At 42.2% G+C, this 21,643-nt stretch overlaps 1 protein-coding gene across 1 annotated transcript; it reads left to right on the top strand.

Moving 5' to 3' along the window:
• The first annotated feature begins 3,209 nt into the window (after window positions 1-3,209).
• On the top strand, window positions 3,210-19,360 carry LOC145656825 (class I histocompatibility antigen, Non-RT1.A alpha-1 chain-like). Its single transcript, XM_081709807.1, has 8 exons — window positions 3,210-3,390; window positions 4,382-4,642; window positions 17,743-18,015; window positions 18,261-18,533; window positions 18,642-18,740; window positions 18,954-18,971; window positions 19,070-19,135; window positions 19,274-19,360. The coding sequence occupies exons 1-7, from the start codon at window positions 3,318-3,320 to the stop codon at window positions 19,126-19,128; spliced, it is 1,056 nt and encodes a 351-aa protein (XP_081565933.1). The 5' UTR covers window positions 3,210-3,317; the 3' UTR covers window positions 19,129-19,135; window positions 19,274-19,360.
• The last annotated feature ends 2,283 nt before the right edge of the window (window positions 19,361-21,643 follow it).

Here is a 21,643-nt window from a genome sequence, read left to right on the forward strand (position 1 = left end):
GCCTCTAGTATAATGACCTCTTCAGATGAGGATAACTAGAGCCAGTTGTTCCAGTTTAAATGTTAAATGTTAAAAAGTCTAAATGCAAGCTATTATGCAAAAGGTCTGTAAAAGCTTTATAAGAATCACATCTCACATACAGTAGAGAAACAAGATGTAAGTGTGTGAAAGGGACATATAGAAAAGGCCAAATTAGCGTCTAATGAAAGCACATAGTTGAGGTTATTGCTAATTAAGGCTTATTATTTTCACTTATAAATATAAGGGCATTCAAACTATTCTCCAGCAATGGTCATTGTTTAAACCAATTATAAAATGTGTGTGTTTATTATTGTGAATTAAGAGAATCACATTTTATGAGACATTTGTACAGTGTAGATGATTCTGTCATCCCAGTGTGGGACCTTCTTGTAACGGTTCACTCCCCTTCCCACTTGTCCCACTTTCTCTCGTGCGTGTGGAGTCGTCATTGACTGCTTTCATTATTCCTCTGTAGCAAACCACCATCTGCTCCACTCTATACTAGTCTAACTTCATTTACTTAGTTCTTGACACTTTTAAATGTTGCTCCATTTCCATTTGCTTGTAAAGGTCTTTAACATCCTGTAGGCTCTCTTTCCTATGTGAATATGAAGGAGGAAGCCTAGCAAAACAACAACCAAAAGAACAGGAAGAAGCAAACACTTTAATTTGGTGATTCCTGTTGAACTGAGGAGCTGATTTGCAGATAATTTAGAATGCATTCAGCAATATAGCAAAACATGACTGTCACTTAGGAAGTTTAAATGGGTACTCTTAGGAATGCCACTTAGGAAGTTTAAATGGGTACTCTTAGGAACGCCACTTAGGAAGTTTAAATGGGTAATCTTAGGGACCGTCACTTAGGAAGTTTAAATGGGTACTCTTAGGGACGCCACTTAGGAAGTTTAAATGGGTACTCTTAGGAACGCCACTTAGGAAGTTTAAATGGGTACTCTTTGGAACGCCACTTAGGAAGTTTAAATGGGTACTCTTAGGACCGCCACTTAGGAAGTTTAAATGGGTACTCTTAGGACTGCCACTTAGGAAGTTTAAATGGGTACTCTTAGGAACGCCACTTAGGACGTTTAAATGGGTACTCTTAGGACCGCCTCTTAGGACCGCCACTTAGGACGTTTAAATGGGTACTCTTAGGTAAATAGGCCATGGAATTTCGTTCCCTTGCACCCCCGTCTCTGCCGATCACTTTCCACCTGCCAAAAGCATTGAAAACCTTCTCTTTCATTCTGACTTTCCTGATCTGTTATTCTTTTTTCTTCTTATTGCCTCATTGCTTTGTTATCATAATTGTGTTTTGTCCTGTCACTCAACACTGTAACTTTTACCATGTCTTAATCTCTCATTTTATTTTCGTTTATCCACTGTGTTGTCATTTTATTATTCTGGTGATTTTAGCCTGCTATTCTAATAATTCTTATCATGTTTTCATTTGGTCTTGTATTGTAAAGTGTCATTGAGTATCCTGAAAGGCGCCTATAAATAAAATTGATTATATATATTATGTAATATTACATTATTATGTATTGCTCTGGCTGCTTTTGCCAGAGAGCTGCCTGTTTGATCCGGTGGTCAGAGCTTATATTTACCATCTGTCAGCCCTCAGTTTGAGTCATGGGTAGGGTGGCTGCCTTCAGCCTTAGTTACAATGACATGCTGCCTATCAAATTAGAACAAAAGTCCATTAATATGATTATATGCCTATCATAGGAAGTCACATTTGATTTTATTAAGTTCACTTAGTGGTTACTGGTTTTTCTGGCTATGCAAATTAGGTTCTCTACCTTTGTGACAGAATTCTTCACAATTATTTAATTACAACAGGTAATCAAGGCTTTCGGTAAAATCTAAATATTAAAAGGGCCCTTTACTGTGGCTAGTGCTTGTGTTGTCCTGTTATGTGGTTGTGATACTGACATTAATACACACACAGAGGAACGATATGCACACGATCTCTCTAACAAATTACATTTTTTGTATTGCACATATTATTTGAAAGAATGTGTTCTGGCAGAACTTCACTGTGCACCAAAGTGCTTGGAAAGATCAAAAACTGTAAAAACAAAACAAAACAACAAGAACAACAACAAAATGAAACAAGTAACACTTGATATCCAGAGAATTAAAATCCACACTTCATTTTACACCAACGGGTTTTGGCAACATGGTATCACTGTCCTGACAAATCTCAGATGAATGTACCACATTCATCCAGTTGAGTGTACTGTGAGTGTTTTGATGAATCAAGGCTTACACATGATTGAACAAACACAATTAACATTTATGCCAAACAATGCATGTCAGCCTTTAACCTGGTCCCATCAAGAGTCCACCAATGTCAGCATGTGTTACACAATGTCAGCATGTGTTAACATATAGCAGTTACACTATTTATCAATGTAATATGTTTTTGGTGTAAATCATGCAGCTTGTTAGATGGATTGGATCATGGTGTGTGGTGTAGCAGAGATGATGGATTGTAAATGGTTCTATGGTGTATGCGTGATGTGTAGATGCAATTGCTCTGTTCATGGGTCGTCCTGGGTGGGAATAAATCTAGTGAACATCAAGAAGAAAACATTATCAGAGATGACCATTTCTACCAACATTTCTACTAATTCTATGAACAGGTTGCACAAACAAACAAACAAACAAACAAACAAAAAACAAAAACAATGCCAGGATTTTGTTTGAATAGAGAAACTAGTTCCCCACTGTGAAGATATGTTTACAAAATATCAAAAACATCAAATGCCTTGTGAAAGCTTACATTTGCAATCCAATTTAAGTTGTTATTTATCGTTATGTTATCGTTATTTATCGTTATGTTATCGTGAGCCTTTGTACATATTTAATACAGTCATTCCTAATACAGTAGTATATATAAATAATAACATTATTATAAAATATATAATAATTATATAATTATATAATAATTATATAATTATATAATAATATATATAATAACATTAAACTACACAAACTGATGAAGCCTAACCCTTTACAAAAACACAAAAAATCCTGCTGCTACTAAAGCACCTTCATCGTGGGGAAAAAAAACGGGCGCTTTCGAATTCAACCGCCTCTCTTCTTTTCTCCTTAGTGACTCATGACTCTGCGCCTGAATCCTGATTCTCATTGGACAGAATTTTTCCATATGAACTTTCCTCACGGTGACAAGCAAGTATTACTGCCCGGACAGACGAGGAGCGCGGATAGATCTTCTCATATACTGAAACCTTTTATTAACAGGCTAAAACTGCAAATCGTTTGGCCTTGAAATGTACGCAAAGATGGACGGGGGCGTGATCATGAAAGCCCTCATTTTCCTTGCGTTTAATGTTCATCTGGCAGGTAAGATCGAAATTAATACTTAGAACTGTGTACCCTGTTAACATCGCAGTCGGTTTTATTAACATGTTCAGCAGATGTCTTGCACGGTATCTCCAAACATATAGTCACATATAGACATTTTTATCCAGAATTTTTTAGGTTACCTATAGTCTGATTAGTATGATAGACAGTATATATGCTTCATGAGGATCGAACCATGAGCGTTGTTAATTAATTTGTTAAGTAATTTGTCTAATTAAACCTAAATTGCGATGTCCCTGGTGAAGCAGCATTGGAGACTTTTATTCGTGTACGGATAGGCCTGATCTGGGTCTGGGAATCTACATCATAAAGTTTTACACTACGGGAATGCCACATTATCACTTAAAATTAAGTGATCTAGGCCCATTTGTACGTATTATCGATAATAGACTGGAAGTCTAATAGTCGTCGGTTGTTTTATAAAGCTGGAGGAGTAACTCGAGAAAACAAGTTTTAAGGTTTTAAACAGAGAAAACCCCGCGTAAAGGTTTTCCCGGGCATCTTACAGGAATTAAAGAATACATTCCTAAATGCAACTATGCTGATTTATCTTTGTAATCGGTTTTCGGTATTTGGTCAGTAAGTAGTCTCATGAAACCTCTTCTTCCAGTATAGTGTGTTCCGTGTGTCCTTCATGAAATCTTTGTCAGATTGGTTGCGTTTTTAACCGTGGGACGCTGGTTCTGCTTGGTGATGCTCTCCGAGGAATAGCTAATGCAGAGCAGGGAATTATTAATGCTGTGCAATTAGAAATGGCAAAAACTAAAGGAATTGATCGGTTTGAGCTAAAACTTTTGAGGTGGTGATGTTTTCATGTTTAATTAAAATAATTTTGGCTAGGTTTAAATCATTATGAACTAACTCGTTTTTTATCGTTTGTTGTTTAAATAATGCTTTAAAGCACTTTGTAATGACATTAACAAACAGCATCCAAGAAAATAATTTAAATAAATGTCTGTTTATCTTTCAGGTTCTCACTCTCTGCAGTACTTCTACACTGCAGTCACACCGGGAATCAATTTCCCAGAGTTCACTATTGTGGGTCTGGTGGATGGAGAGCAGTTTGTGTACTATGACAAAAACATCAAGGAAGTGATTCCAAAGGCAGAGTGGATGGAGAAGAGTGTGGGTGCAGACTACTGGAGCAGACAGACTCAGACTGCACAGGGTTCTCAGGAGACCGCCAAAGTCAACATTGGTACATTAATGGAACGCTTCAATCAGACTAACGGTGAGAATAAACACTCAGTACATGAATGACTAAACTCCACACAGCAGGTCCTAACATTCATTACTTGTGTAACGGCGAGGAGTGTTTAATTATAAAAAGTCTTTAATATCCATTTGTATGGTTAAATGCGGATTATTATAAATGTTTAGATGTGTTCCAAAAACATCAAATATTTTGAATAGATGCTTACATATTTTTACATTAACCTTTTGTGTATTAAATACCTGTGGCATTAGCAGTGTATCACTTGTGTATTTCAGGTAGTTTGGTTTTATGCAATATAAGTGAAAAACAGTAACATAATTTAGAAAAGATTAACTAAAGCAAACCTAAATTTGTTTTAGTTATTACAGCTTTCCAAATATAAAAACTCAGCTAGTGCTGAAGTGCTGATCATAGAGTGGGAAAAGCCAGACAGTGAAGCGCTAGACTGAAATGCTGCCACCTGGTGGATAATATCGATTCTGCATTTTATGTGTAAACCTGCACACAGTCTGCAACACACAGTATAAATAGCAATCTCTCACACAAAATATTTTACATTTTTGGTATTAGACTAAGAAAAGGTATTGGCCTAATGAGGTACTGGTATTGATCTAATGAAGTACTGGTATGGGTCTAATGAGGTACTGGTATGGGTCTAATGAGGTACTGGTATGGGTCTAATGAGGTACTGGTATTGGTCTAATTAGATAATGGTATGGGTCTAATGAGGTACTGGTATTGATCTAATGAGGTACTTGTATTGGCCTAATGAGGTACTGGTATGGGTCTAATGAGGTACTGGTATGGGTCTAATGAGGTACTGGTATTGATCTAATGAGGTACTTGTATTGGCCTAATGAGGTACTGTTGTTGATCTAATGAGGTACTGGTATGGGTCTAATGAGGTAGAGAGAGGTGTGGCATCACAGCACCAAGCAGGCAGGGCAAGACATAGAGAAAAGAAAGCCATTATATATTCCAGTTTATGATCGTTTACATAAATGACAATGAGCAAATTACACAACATGTATGTATGCGCAGTCTAATCTCATGTGAAACCAGAATGTTTAATTTTCATGTTCAAATTGCTAAACTGATTAGTGAGGATTCCTTCAGACTTGCCTACTGTTGTGTTTTCTGAAATTCTCTTTTCATGCCTGATTGCTTGGCTAATTACTAGACCTTTTTTACAGTAAACACTATACTGAGAGAGTGACTGATAACATTAGTGAATCAGCTATTAACAAACAATTCAGACAATATTAATTAACTTTACATATATTACATAGTTATTTCAGTAACGTATAACCTGTTGGTGTAGTTAAGAAGTATGTTGGCTGGACATGGCTAATACTGAGTGAAGTATAAGTTGTTAATACAGTCAAATCTAATTATGGGAAACTCAAAGGACTGTTGTAGTGTTAATATGTAAAAGTATTACAGCATCAGACAGACAAAGCTGGAGGGGCTTAATGTTCATTTAAAGCTCTTTATTAAATAAAGGAAACACAGTTATGCCAGCCTTAATATGGGATATGCAAATGAGATGGCTCAGCAGCTAATCTAATTGGCCGGTGAGCCAGCCACAGAACACCAGCTGCTTTTATTAACACTGGTGTTTTATTATAGGAGGACAGTTTGTGCTGGGCAGTTTCTGTGTGTTGGTTTGCCATGTGCGTTCCAGTTCCTACTCCGTTACCTAGGTGTCAGTTAGGGAGGACAAAGGTCAACATGTGCTTCCTCTGGGACAAAAACAATCTCAGACGTCAGGTCTGTCAGTGTCTCACGTTATTGCAGAAGGCACATTTAGTCTACCTCAGTTTTAAATGTTTGAAAGTGGAGCTGGTGTGCTAAAGGAACACAGACTGCATTCCACATGTCAGACATGCGCGAGGACTTAACGATGTGCCAGAAACACCAAACTCAGAGACACACACCAGTACACACTACTGTGAGTCAAAGTGCTTTATTTCCACAGCGCACTAATCCCACTAGACACCATCTTTTTATCTGAGAGCTGAGCGTTTATGCTCCTCCATGAATCTGTAGTAACTCTGTGATTAGTGGATGGGCTCCCGGTACCTCCCTCCACAGTACACAACCATCATTTTATAAAAATAACAAGACTTTTAAATAAATAATAATTCTGGCCAAATCTAAGAGCCAGGAGAAATCACATCACACTGTTTAAAATCTAAATCACAAGGATGCTGTGAGCAAGAAGTTTGGGCGGACATTTTATCGTCCTCCAAACTTTGAAGGGGACATGTCCTCATCCCCCAACTACGCACATATACTCCTGTAGCTCTTTGGTCAGGGTTATCCACTGTAGCTGTGTGATAGTTAAACCTGCCAAACTCAAAATTAGACTGTATAGCAGTGCCCCTTTAGAATAAACTTTGTCACACACACACACACACACACACACACACACCTCACCTAAACGAGGCAGATGCTCCTGTGTACCTGACACCGCTGAGGAAGAGGAAGAGGAAGAGCGTGCTGTCTTGTGGCTCAGTCCTCTTCTCTGGCCCCTCTCCACTCACCCGCACGCAAACACGCTCGATGGGACGTTCTGTGACAGAGACCTCCTACCATGCCACACCCTGGTCTCTGAAAACAGCTGCACTGACGCCGGGCGCCCTGACTCAGCGTCACAGCTGTCCGTCTCACAGTGCCAACACACCGCCAGCCTGCGTTCTTCTTATTTACACACTTATTCATCCGCGTCTCCCCTGTCGGATCGCGTGTCTGCGGTTGGGGGAATTCCCCGCTCGTGCTGTGAGCTTACGACATGTAATGTCCTGCTAATGCAGGCTAACGGTGAAGGTCCCGCACTGGTGCTGTATTGACAGTAATGACCAGTAGTGGGCGTCTGGAAGGAGAGAGAGAGAGAGAGAGAGAGAGAGAGCGAGAGCGAGCACAGCTACAGAGATGGAGAACCGGCTTTGACGTCCCACATCTTTGTGGAAGAAGGTTCAGGCTGAGACCTTCATATCCAGTGTGTCTGTAGCATCACAGAGTCAGACGTCTGACTGCAGCATAAAGCCTCATACAGTTTAGATCAGACACTGTGGTGGAAACGGCTACAGTGAAGAGATGTGTGATTAGACCTCAGCCCATCAATCGCAAGCTGTTGTTAGTGTGTTATTTGGAATCCAAGCAGTTCCTTTTGATCTGATGTGGTGATATCAGTGATTGACACATAGTCAGATCATAGGCTCCTCCCACTCTCCACTCCAACTAAAGCAGCAGCAGACATCAGTTCAGGTCTGTCAGTGGACTTAATGTCTGATTAGCGTTCTATGGACTTGAATGGTCACAGTGACCTTAATGACCTTTTCATTAATGACTGTGCTCAGAGTGCACAGGTACACACTGATAAACAGGTTAAGGGGTGTTCACATGACACCTTCTCAAATTCTCTGAAGCTTCTTTACGTAATTGTCTATGGAGCAGGACAGACTGCACTGAATCACTCACTCCTCTAGTCTCCACTAGTCTCCTCTAGTCTCCTCTAGTCTCCTCGTCTCTCAGGCACACACACTGATAAACGCGCACGTCTCCTCTTCTCTCTGTTACACACTGATAAACGCTCATGTCTCCACATCTGTGTGGTGCGCACACTGATAAACGCTCACATTTCCTCATCTGACACATGCACACTGATGAACGCTCATGTCGTATTGTCTGTTTGGCGCACACGCTAATAAACATTCACGTCTCCTCGTCTCTCAGGCACACACACTGATAAATGCTTACGTCTCCTCGTCTGGCACACACACACTGATAAACGCTCACATTTCCTCATCTGACACACACACGGATAAACGCTCACGTCTCCTCGTCTCTTTGGCACACACTGATAAACGCTCACGTCTCCTCGTCACTCAGGCACACACACTGATAAATGCTCACGTCTCCTCGTCTCTCTGGCACACACTGATAAACGCTCACGTCTCCTCAGGCACGCACACTGATAAACGCTCACGTCTCCTCGTCTCTCTGGCACACACTGATAAACGCTCACGTCTACTCGTCTCTCAAGCATGCACACTGATGAACGCTCATGTCTCCTCGTCACTCAGGCACACACACAGATAAACGCTCATGTCTCCTCATTGGTCTGCTCTCCGCTCATCAGTCATTTCTAGCTGATGTTACTCTAGGAACCTTGTTACTGGTCTTCATCGTTGTTTGTAAACATGTTGTATGTTTTATACTGTTTGTAAACTCATGTTTACATAACATAGTAAATGTTTATAAACGGTGCTCTTCACTTACCAGTGAGATGTTCTAGAGTTCTCCAGCTGTTTATGCTGATTTATAAACTACTGCACAAGTAGCACAAAACATGGAAACTCTATAAGTGTATCTGATAACCCACCTTATAGGAGTGTCTGATAACCCACCTTATAGGAGTGTGATAACCCACCTTATAGGAGTGTCTGATAGCCCACCTTATAGTAATGTGATAACCCACCTTATAGTAGTGTGATAACTCACCTTATAGGAGTATGATAACCCACCTTATAGTTGTCTCTGATAATCTAATTATGGATACAACAACATGGGACTTCTGGGCCAGTGCTGATATCTGATATTCTACACGCACATATATGCAGAGGCCGATGTACACATTTATAAAATGTAGTTGATAACTAACATTATAGACAAATCTAACATTCATTTGCAGAACTTTTTTTTCTTTTGTTTTCAACCAACTGCATGAAAACATCAAAATTAAAAGGTCTCTCCTAAAAAAATGATACATGTGTCTAACTGGTCCATATTGACTGGTCAGAGCTTTATAAACAAGTTAAGTAAAAATATGTATTAATATGTAATATGTATTAATTATACAAATCTAAATTTAATTTAAAACTAAGGCTACAGTGATGAAGAAATCGCAGTCCACCTTCAGAAATGTTTTTCCCTGTCTCACTGTCCAACGTTCAGGTGGAAGAGCCAAACTCTTATTTCAGCACAAGAGGAATGTTTTGGGTTTTAATGTCCAGACGCGTCTTTGCCTCGTCACATGTGATTCTGTTCTTCTGTTCATCGATCACACTGCTGGTCGCTCTGATCAGTTTCTGCTTTGGTCACTGTGAATAATTCATGCGGATCCTTAGAAAACTTTAGGCATCCAGCCATGCCTCACAGATTAGATGTGTGATAGCCCCTGTGTCATTTGTTTGGTGAGCTTTAAAGTCTCTCACTGCGCTTCTGCTCGTTTTAACTCCAAACTCCGAGCGAGCACATAGGCAGCAGTCTTTTTACTGCGTTAACTGAAGGAATCACCTTTTGATTTCTTGTGATTCTCAGCATTTCTCTTGTGAACTGTTTGAAAAGCTCAAGGACTGAGCTCATGTTTGTGATTAAACTCATCAGTGTAGCAGGTAACTCAGTACCATAAACACCCACTGCTCTCTTCTGTTCTAGCAACGTTCTGCATGTAGAGCGTCCTGCCCCCTCTTATAGAAACGTCCTGTCCCCCTCACAGAAAAGTCCTGCCACATCTAGAGCGTCCTGTCCCCTCTCATAGAAACGTCCTGTCACGTGTAGAGTATCCTGTCCCCTCTCATAGAAACGTCCTGTCACGTGTAGAGTATCCTGTCCCCTCTCATAGAAACGTCCTGTCAAGGTGTAGAGCATACTGTGCCCTCTCATAGAAACGTCCTGTCATGTGTAGAGCGTCCCTTCCCCTATCACAGAAACGTCCAGTGACTGCACACTCAGCTCTGTTTGGTTGTTTTTGAGGCGAGAGCTAAATGTGAGTGTTTGGAATGGCCAACTGTCCTTCTGCCAGTTACAGTTACAGCCGAGACTCTGCTGTGGGTGTGTAACACTGCTGTGTAACACTGCTGCGGGTGTGTAACACTGCTGTGTGTGTGTAACACTGCTGTGTAATGCTGCTGTGGGTGTGTAACACTGCTGTGGGGACGTAACACGGCTGTTAGGGCATAACGCTGCTGTGGGGGTGTAACGCTGCTGTGGGGGCGTAACGCTGCTGTGGGGGCGTAACGCTGCTGTGGGGGCGTAACGCTGCTGTGGGGGCGTAACGCTGCTGTGGGGGTGTAATGCTGCTGTGGGTGTGTAACGCTGCTGTGAGGATGTAACACTGCTGTGGGAAACATGACAACAGAGAAGATCAGGAAAACAATATAAACTAAGAGCAGGTTTAATAAAACTAATGTGAACACAGGCTAAGAACAAACCAGAGATCAGGACTAAATCCAGTAAACTACAGAGGAATTAAGCTACACACGAGGAAACGGGAAAGAATACAATACTGAAAACAGAGAGGTTACTAACAGGAGTTACACTAAACATGAGAGACCAGGGAAAAGACACACACACACTAGGGAACGGGAACGATGACTCACCCAACCAGACGATATACGAGAGGGAAACACACAGACAGACAGCCATGGGTGATATATGGGAAAACCAGAACAGACGTGTAGAAACAGGCGAACCGTGAGAGAGCAGAAAACAGACTGATAGGAGTGTAGAAACAATGACCAGCAATGAAGGGATAGAAACACAGGGCTTAAGAACACACACTACCGAGGGAGAAATGAGGAACAGGTGAAACAAATAAGGGGCGGCGACTAGAAACGAGGGAAACTAACAGGAACCGAACCAAAATAAGGACACGAGACTGGTTACTAGGGGAACAGCGATGCTAGCATAGGGGAAGTGTGACGGAGAACACTCCACCATTCAGGGCGAGCTGTAACTTGAGGGCCATACACAGCAAAATGGGACCCTGCGTTCTACTAGAGCGTGAACAGTGTTACGTTCACTGTTGCTCAGTACAATAGGAGTGTTTTTAGAAACTTTCTATGTTTCAAATATTGTTTCAAAAGCCACAGAAGGCACAGAGCTCGTGTGTGATCCAGAATGTTCCAGGGCCTGCAGAACTGTCTTCTATAGTTCAGAACTGTTGTTTGTCCACTGTGTGGTTAACCTGAGAATCTTCCCAGGATTCACAGCAGATGTCCCAGTGTCTGTGGTGAGGATATTGGAATGTCCCAGTGTCTGTGGTGAGGATACTGGAATGTCCCAGTGTCTGTGGTGAGGATACAGGAATGTCCCAGTGTCTGTGGTGAGGATAGAGGAATGTCCCAGTGTCTGTGGTGAGGAAATTGGATGTCACATTAGGGTCAGTGAGCTTGTGAATATGAGTCACTACCATGTTGTGTAGCTCCAGTAAGTCGACATCAGAAAAATAAAGACATCTGGCTTTAACGTGACCCAAGATGTTGGAGCAGCCATCGAAACCCAACGTCCTCCACACCAGAGAACGCCTGATCTTCCAGAGTGATAAATGCCATCACCACTGCTGGAACAGCTGTAGCTTTAGGGCTGTTTTTGTGGACTTGTGTGAGCGTCTGGGGGAGCAGGTCCTCCAGCAGTGCAGCTGCAGGCTTTTATTGTGTGTGTGATGCTGTGGGATAGTCTGTGTGTATCAGGCTGGTGGTCTTCACACGGCTCATTAAATTCACAGTACTGACATTTCCTGCTCTGCTCCCTGTAGGTGTGACTGTGTGATTTGTCACGCTCACTCGCTCAGACATGTTAGCTGCCCTGCTGTAGCACAGACAGCATCACCTGAACATTAATGGTGTTCTTCCAGCACACAAGAAAAACTTCATCACATATCAGTGTGAGACATCATCCAAATATAAACACCAGCCTGATGCAGATTATTTTAAAAGAGCAACTATCGGTCAAAGAATCAGTTACCTACCAAATAACATCAGTGATCTTAACTTCAAAATAATTCAAACAAGGTTTCATTACAACAAAAATGAGACCTCAGTGGAGCTCAGTAATGACAATGATAGTCCTCTGGTCCCCAGTACAAAGGGACATGCCTGCCCCGCACCACGGATGTGCTTATACTTCACATGCATACGCACACACAGACACACAGACACACACACACACACACACAGACAGACACACACACACAGACACACACGCACACACACACAGACACACGCACACACACACACAGACACATGCACACACACACACAGACACACGCGCACACACACACGCACACACACACACACAGGCAGACAGAGACACACACACACATGCACACACACACACACACACACACACACTGCCAAAAAAAGACAAACATAGTACAAAGTGCAGAAGGAACCTGAACACAGCAGTAAAAAAATTATTTAAAGGCAAAACAGAAGCAACTCAGCATCAGCTGGTCTGAGAAAAATAAAAAACAGTTTATGATCATTTACATAAACAACGACTAAATTACACTTAACAAAAACAAAAGGGGAAAACTACCAACTACAGTGATGCTTTTTAAAGAAAAGGAACACAAACTCAAATGTCAAATTAAAAACAGAAGAGAAAAGGAGCCACACTAGTCTACCTGACTGATCCAGGAATGAAGCACATGTGCAGTCTAGCACTGTCAGCTCATGACGTTAACAGATCACCTCCCTGCCAAACACTGCGGAAATGACCATAGACACAACAGCATGATGAAGATTAAGCGTAGTCATCAGTGTGCACAGACTACCTCAGCGTCCAGCCCTATAACCACAGCACACGCCAGACCACAGTGACCACTACGTAGAATTCTCCAGTTACCTAAACACCAAACCACAGAGGATCATTAGCCTACATCACATACAAAAACAAAAGTGAAGAACTCAGTGTGATTAAAAACAAGCCTCTAATTACTCAGTCACTGCACACATCACAGCAGCACTGTGCACTGGTGACCTAATACACAGAGATCAGCTACTGAACTCTTACAACAAGACCACTTTAAAAGAAACTTCCTTCATGCACACTGGTACAGGATGTCACTGAACACCAGCAGCAAACCTTAACAGGCAGAGAAACCACTGCACCAAACACAGAGAAGCAACATGACCAAGAACCAGAACTCCACTGTAAAGCTAACAGGAGTCTGTTTAGAAGAAGACACCAACACAGAGGAACCATCAGTCATCATAAAGACACTAATGAGTGGGTGTTCCCTTAATGGACCCTTCTCCAGTTACCATGACAACCCAGATTAATACACAAAGACAGTTAGTGTAGAGAGACTGAAGAATAAACAAACAAAAAAATCCACTGACAAATATGAGCTAAACAGCCGTGCAGTTTCTCTACTTAAATACATTAACAAACACATCCAGCTACACTCACCTCCACTCACTCATCCAGCTCCACTCAACTCCACCCACACATCCAGTTACACTCACCTCCACCCACACATCCAGTTACACTCACCTCCAGCTACACATCCGCTACACTCATCTCCACCCGCACATCCAGCTCGACCCACCTCCACCCAACGTCACATGGAGGGTGTATGCACCACCCTGTGCAACCACAGAGAAGGTCAGCCGGGGTCCTGCAGGTCAGGCTGTACACACATACACATACACACACACACACACACACACACACACACCAACACATTAATTTAAACATTTATTTGTGTGTGCTTGTGTGTGTGGTGTTGGTGTGGAGCATCTCCTTGTCTCGTGTCTTCTGTGTGTGTGTAAGTGAACCCAGACTGGCGTGTGTGTGCTGTTAAACAGCAGTAGTGTAGAGAGTGGGGGGTGAAATGATGATGGTTGTGTGAGTGAGTCAGGAGGGGAACTGCTACACTCTGTGTGCTCACAGGTATGGAGCTGTACAGGGAGAGGATGGAAACACAGACGTCATCAGTACGTGGTGGAGCTCAGTCACACACTCATGACTCCCCACTACTGCAGAACAGTGCTGATGTGTGTGGGATCCAGTTTAAGTCCACGTGCCTGATACTGATGAGCTGTGAGACGTGATCGGCACTGGTGACGCAGCATGAACACACACACACACAGACCCAGAGAGAGAGTCCAGGCCCCAGAGCAGTGCTGGGTTTACAGTGAGCGTCAGTGTGGGGGAGGGGCGGAGGGCTGTATGTGTGGGGCAGCAGTGCTGGTGTCCTCCAGGGGGCGATAGTGCTGAAGGGGAGGAGCTGTGTGGGTATGATGTCACAGCCAGGCGAGTGAGCTTTGTTATTCTGGGGAATGTGGAAGGTCAGTGAGAGAGCAGGAGTGAGAGCATCTGTCTCCAGCCTCTCATCCCTCGTCTGTTGGGCTGGCGGTCGAGCTGCTCATTGGTGCTTCCTCAGGTGGACCACAGAGGTGGGCGAGGTCATGAGTCATCAGCAGTGTGTGGTTTAGCCCCGCCCACACTCCAATTGATGAAAACTGAATGACTCACACACCAAGAGACAAAGTGCCAAACAAGGATACAAAAAGTCACTTTTTTCAAAGCTGAGGCATGAAAACTAGTCTAATTGTATACCAAACACAGCGTAAAGTGCACACAGTGAGGATAAATACACAACTTTCATCATTGCCAGTAAAGACATGGCAGAAAGAAGCTTTAGACAAGAATACAAACCAAAATGACACCTGGATCCAATCACTGCAGTGTAATTAATCAGAGCCATCCAATCACAGAGCAGAAGCCACTGCAGTAGAGAGAGAGCTGTGTGCATCATTGATGAGGTGCGTGACTTTTAATGAGAGTGTACAGGTACTCAGAGTCTGGGACATAACGGGAACACATGACAACAAACAAACCAAGAACAGGTTTACAGAAACAACTGAGAACACAGGTGGAGTACAAACAGGACAACCAGGGAACAGGGGAACTTAATAATATACTGAGTAACAGAGGAACTCATAGAATCGTCCTGTCACATGTAGAGCGTCCTGTCCCCTCTCATAGAAACGCCCTCTCACATGTAGAGCATCCTGTCCCCTCTCATAGAATCGCCCTGTCACATGTAGAGCATCCTGTCCCCTCTCATAGAATCGTCCTGTCACATGTAGAGTGTACTGTCCCCCTCATAGAAACGTCCCGTCACGTGTAGAGCGTACTGTCCCCCTCATAGAAACGTCCCGTCACGTGTAGAGCGTACTGTCCCCCTCATAGAAACGTCCCGTCACGTGTAGAGCGTACTGTCCCCTTCATAGAAACGTCCCGTCACGTGTAGAGCATCCTGTCCCCCTCATAGAAACGTCCCGTGACGTGTAGAGCGTACTGTCCCTCTCATAGAAACGTCCCGTCACGTGTAGAGTTATACTGTCCCAGATTGAGATTGAGACACAGATAGTCTCACTGATGATCACCTGTCAGTACAGTACAACAGTATTGAGGGCCTTCACAGTCATGTAACTGAGGACCTACAATCATAAAACACTACAGTTTTATGCTTAGTGTAAACCTGCAGTCTTGATATCAGTTACTTTGGTAAACACTGTAGTGATGCATAAAACCTCCTGAAGACCTCCAGAGAGAAGCTGTTGATGACTGCCAGTGTAGAAAGTCCTTTAGAAAGAGTTCCAAGGGCCCCACTGCTCCTCAGTCGGACTCACATTGTTCAAATGGAGAAGGTTTGGGCCAGTAGTGAAGAGGAGACCAAGTATGTGTCCTGCTCTCTCCTCCTGCTGCTCCCCTGGGCTTCCACGCCCTGACTGCACCTGGACTGGACACACTAGGAGCAGAGCAGTCCTCACACATGCAGTACCTGTCAGACCCAGCAGAGGGCACACTAGGAGCAGGAGCAGTTCTCACACTTGGTCTCCCCTTCACTGCGACACATTTAGCCAGCAGCTCTTGCAGTGAGAGATACCAAGAGTCCACTGCATGTGGGTGTGATGTCGTCAGAGTATGTGAGTGGAATGGAGTGGCAGAAAATTCCACTGCTCGCTAAACGCTTCTGTAATCACGCCGCTCCAACCTTGCTCCAACTTTACATATTCCCACTCTTCGCTCAGAGCGTGCTGCGGTCCCTCCGCTCCATTGTGTTTTTCTCATTCTGGGCTCCCCACTCAAGCCAGAAAAATACTTATTTTTTTAATATGTATTAAAAAATATGAGTTCTTAGTTCAACAAAATATGAGATAAAAACATCACTTTAGAACTATTGAACTGAAAGAAAGCCAAAATTATTTTAACAACAACAACAAAAAACCCAATAATACTGTTTATACAACTGTGCATTGTGCAAGGACATTTTGTATTTGTCCTGTCCTGTATTTATTATTGTTTATTTAATGACATGCACTATATTGGACTGTTTGCACTTGTGTAGCATGTTGTCTGTTGCACTGTTGTTTTGTGTTGCACTATGGTCCTGGAGGAACATTGTCTCGTTTTTGTTGTGTACTTGTATATAGCTGAAATGACAATAAAACCTCTATGAACTTGAACTTTGAACTTGAACTTGGACATGTCACTGTAGATGGTAAACTTTGATTGGATTTTAACACAGTCATCTTTTTAGATTCCACAGTGAACCCTTCATGGTAGTGATGACATCACCACACTTGTGTTCACTGTTAGGATTTTTAGTTAGGGAATTCTATTTTTGACCATTTTCATGATCTATGTGAAAACACCCAGAGTACACCAAGCTTGTAAGCACGTACGGTGTGATTTAAATATGGCACAATGTTGTGTTGCGCTGTAGAGATACTAAAGTGATGTTGGAGCGAGAGAAAACCACCAGCGCTCCATGTTTTGGCGCCTCACTCTGAGTCAAACTGTGTCACTCTGTTCCCATTCTGCTTTCACTCCACACCGCTCACATTCTCTGGCTGTAGTCAAGGTGATTATCCCTGTAAAATAAAATATGAAGGATTCCTTTTTGGCAACCCTCTGCCGCCTTCTTATCGACAGCACAAAGTGCTCTCAGTGTATAGATGTTAAAATGAACAGATTTAGGCTCCTTATCCATCTTATGCAGACACCTAGTTTGTTTATTTGCTATTTGGACTAGACAGATTGCATAAACAAGTCTACTGGCATTTCCTAATAGCCCACCTTATGTAAAGGTAGCTGGGGTTATCAGTGTATCGACTATACTGATATATGACCAGTTCTGAGTTGTAATGCCTGCTGTGTTCTTATAGTTGGATTCAGAAATATAATTGCATGACTTCAGCAAGTCTGTTTAGAACTGCTGTAATCAGTTTTAAAAGTTCTTGATAACTTCCCCAAAACTTAATCCTTCCGCTTATCTATAGATTCTATTGTCACTATGTGTGTCTCTGCAGGGGTTCACACTTGGCAGAACATGTACGGTTGTGAGCTACATGATGATGGAACCAAGAGAGGATATGACCAGTACGGCTATGATGGAGAAGACTTCATCAGTCTGGATCTGAACACCCTCACCTGGACTGTAGCTAATGCTAAAGCTGTTATTACCAAAAACAAATGGGAGTCTACTCAATGGGCTTTCCAGGATAAGGCCTACCTGGAGAACACCTGTATCGAGTGGTTACAGAAGTATGTGGCTTATGGCAGAGACACTCTGGAGAGGAAAGGTAGAGTGTGTGATCTGCTCTGTTAGTGAAACTGCACCTGCTGTTCAGACACACTGTATTCCTCCTCATCACTATAAACCTGCTGCTCAGACACACTGCATTCCCCCTCATCACTGTTAATCTGCTGTTTAGATTTATAGCTACACATTCTATATCATCAGTGTGCTCACAGTGTTCTCAATCCAATATGAATAATCTTTACCTCTCACTTTCCCCTAATTGCTCTCTCTCTCTGTATCTCTCAGACCGTCCTGAGGTGACCCTGTTCCAGAAGAACTCCTCTTCTCCAGTGGTGTGTCATGCTACAGGTTTCTTCCCCAGACGAGTGATGATCTCCTGGAAGAAGAACGGAGAGGACCTGCGTGAGAACGTGAAGCTCACAGAGACGTTACCCAACCAGGATGGAACCTTCCAGAAGAGAAACGTTCTGACAGTATCACCTGAGGATCTGAACAAGAATAAATACTCCTGTGTGGTACAGCATGGTGGACTGGAGAAAGAGCTTCCATTTCAGTCAGGTATGATTTTAAATTTCCAGAGCGCAAAAGCAGTGCATGTTTATGATTAAATGTTTGATGACGCAACAGTTGGAGGATTAACTGTGGTGTAACACTATGGCTATTCAGGAGTGTCGATTGGTGTCATCGTTGGTGCAATTCTGGCTGTCCTTCTCCTGGTCCTCATTGGCTGTGCTGCTTTCTTTATCTGGAGGAAGAAGAACAATGGTAAGGGATACAGGAGACAAATGGGAAGTCCAAATGAACAGCTTCAGTGGGGATTGGTTTATTGATTACTAATCTGATACTAAGTGTCTCTGGCTGGTTCGGTCAGTTTAGTACACTCAAGTTTACCTTTGATATGTTAATTCACTAACATAAGTAGACCATATACTGTACATAGTTTGTATATTAATTTCATATTTGTTATTTGTCCTTTAGACTTCAAGCCTGTTGCAGGTAAGTGAGCTTTTATGATATCTGTATTGTATCATGAATCTCAGTGTTTAACATTTTAATATTAATGTGCTACATTAATGTGTTATTGTGTTTTACAGGCTCTGATGGAGATTCATCGTCCACCAGCTCACATGAAGGCCAACCAGCTATATGCTGAGAGGAGAGTAAGTCTCTGTTTAAACTGTGAGGTGTCAGATCCCACAAGATGTCTGTGTAGTCAGCAGTTTAGCCACCAGCTCTGTCTGTGTAAGATAACTGTGTCTAATCTACCATTACATCATGGTGTGCTTGTATGTATTTAGGAATGTTGAAGGGAAAGACGGTGGAAGAATACAGAGGAGAAGCATGAGACAGGCCTGAAGGGATCAGCCAATTAAATTACACATCTGCAGATATTTCCTTTCCATTAGCTCTGTAGTTCTCCAGCATTCATCACACCTGTCATATTAGGGGAAACTTGGGTTTAATAGTGTTGTGCTTAAACCTTTGATTTTGGAACTGCACAGGCACTTCCAGCTCCACCATCATTGTCAAGTTTGCTGACGACACCGTTGTCATGGGCCTGATCTCGGACAATGATGAGAGGGGCTACCTGGAGGAGATTAAACACCTGGAAAACTGGTGCCAGGAAAATAATCTCCTCCTAAACGTCAGTAAGACAAAGGAGCTGATCGTGGATTGCAGCAAGAAGCAGGAGCGGCACTACCAACCTGTGAGGATCAGTGGAACCACGGTGGAGAGAGTAGATAGTTTCAGGTACCTCGGTGTTCACATCTCGCAGGACCTGTCCTGGTCCCGCCATACCAACTCCCTGGCAAAGAAGGCTCGTCAGCGTCTTTACCACCTCAGATGCCTAAGAGACTTCAGACTGCCCTCCAAGGTACTGCGGAACTTCTACACCTGCACTATCGAGAGCATCCTCACGGGGAACATCACAGTCTGGTTTGGGAACAGCACCAAGCAAGACAGACGAGCACTCCAAAGGGTGGTGCGTTCAGCAGAGCGCATCACTCATACGGAACTTCGTGACCTGCAGACCATCTATTACAAGCGGTGCCAGACCAAGGCCAGGAGGATTGTGAAGGACCCCACCCATCCCATCAATAGGCTCTTCTCTCTGTTGAGGTCAGAGAAGCGCTTTCACTCCCTGAAGACCAAGACAGAGAGACTGAAGAGGAGCTTCTTCCCACAGGCCATTCGGGCAGGGAAACTGATAAACTGTGGGGACCTCCACCACCATGTAACCTAACTGTGTGTGTATATATATATATATATATATATATATATATATATATATATATATATATATATATATATATATATATATGTAGAGACTATTAATGGGGAGACTCTTAGTAATGGAATCATGCCTTTTTAAATAGGATTTTATGTTTCCATAGTTCAAAATAATTAAACATATTGAACAAAGTTTCAATAAATATTCTATATCTATCTTTAAGTCTTCTGTAACTATCTTGGGACAGTGATTTTATTTTATGAAATTCAGCAGAGCTTTCAACAGCCATCCTGAAACTCAGAGTCTCACTTTAATTTGATCAGTTTCAGTTTGGGCTTCAAACCATTTAGGCCCATTGGGTTACCATGGAGACTGAAGAGAAACACAGTATGCACCAGTCACTGTATGGTCATTCCTATATACAGAACTCATAGTTCATCAGACAGCACTGATTTATTTAGCTAAATGCAAATGGAAAAATCTCAACATGGTGGAGACACTGGACCAAAACCACATATAAAACAGCTTCTGTGTTTCAGGATGGTTTTGTATGACACACTGGACTCTGTTTTCATTTATTAATAACATTTGGTTTCTTAAGGCATTTTTGATGTAATGTACAGCTTTTGAATTGAAATCGGGTCATTCAAATTTCACTAACAGATTTTACAAACCTAAATCAAGTAATGTAATGAAGAGCTGTTTTACACTTCCATCTAGTTTTATATGACTGATTATTAGCACTTGAGATTGGAAATGTAGATAAATCACTTTGCACTGATTATGATTGTTTTCATGTGATGTTCATGAAACAGAATCAAGAGAATCTGTTAGATACATAAAATTTGTTTGACCCAAATTTTGCATTTTGTGTAAATCTTTTTTGGAATTTTTGATTTTTGAAAAGCTGTTTCATTATGGTAAATGCTGTGGGATTAACAATAAAGAAAATTTAAAAATAAAATAGACTTTTTTATTATCAACAGAAGCTATATAATTTTCATCTACAAGATCTGAAGTGTAATGTGTATGTTTAAAAGAGTTAAAGAAACAAAGCTAGAATTATATCAGTGACAGTTATCAAATCCTGTCTGCATCTGCCCAGCAGAGTTCATATTTCCCCCAGACACGTCACTACTGCTGTATTACAGAGGTGCAGAGTCCTACTGCAGGGTGTGGTTATAGCACCATCCTCACATACATGACATTCAGAGGCTCTGTGTTTAATGACCGGAGGAAGTTGTGTGTAGGTGTTTGTGTGTAGTGTTACCTTTGTGGTCACCGACAGGTAAACAGTGACCCAAATGTAAGACAGCACGTAGAAGCTTCACAGCAAATAGTAACACCACAGCATGTAGTACAACTCATGTCTGGGGGCAGAAGGGTGAGTGTAGCAGTTAATCGTAGCAGTAGTGCAGGACAAACTGCAAAATTA

This window comes from Electrophorus electricus, chromosome 1 (genome assembly GCF_041902795.1).
Source record: "Electrophorus electricus isolate QZ-2024a chromosome 1, ASM4190279v1, whole genome shotgun sequence".
Lineage (NCBI taxonomy): Eukaryota > Metazoa > Chordata > Actinopteri > Gymnotiformes > Gymnotidae > Electrophorus > Electrophorus electricus.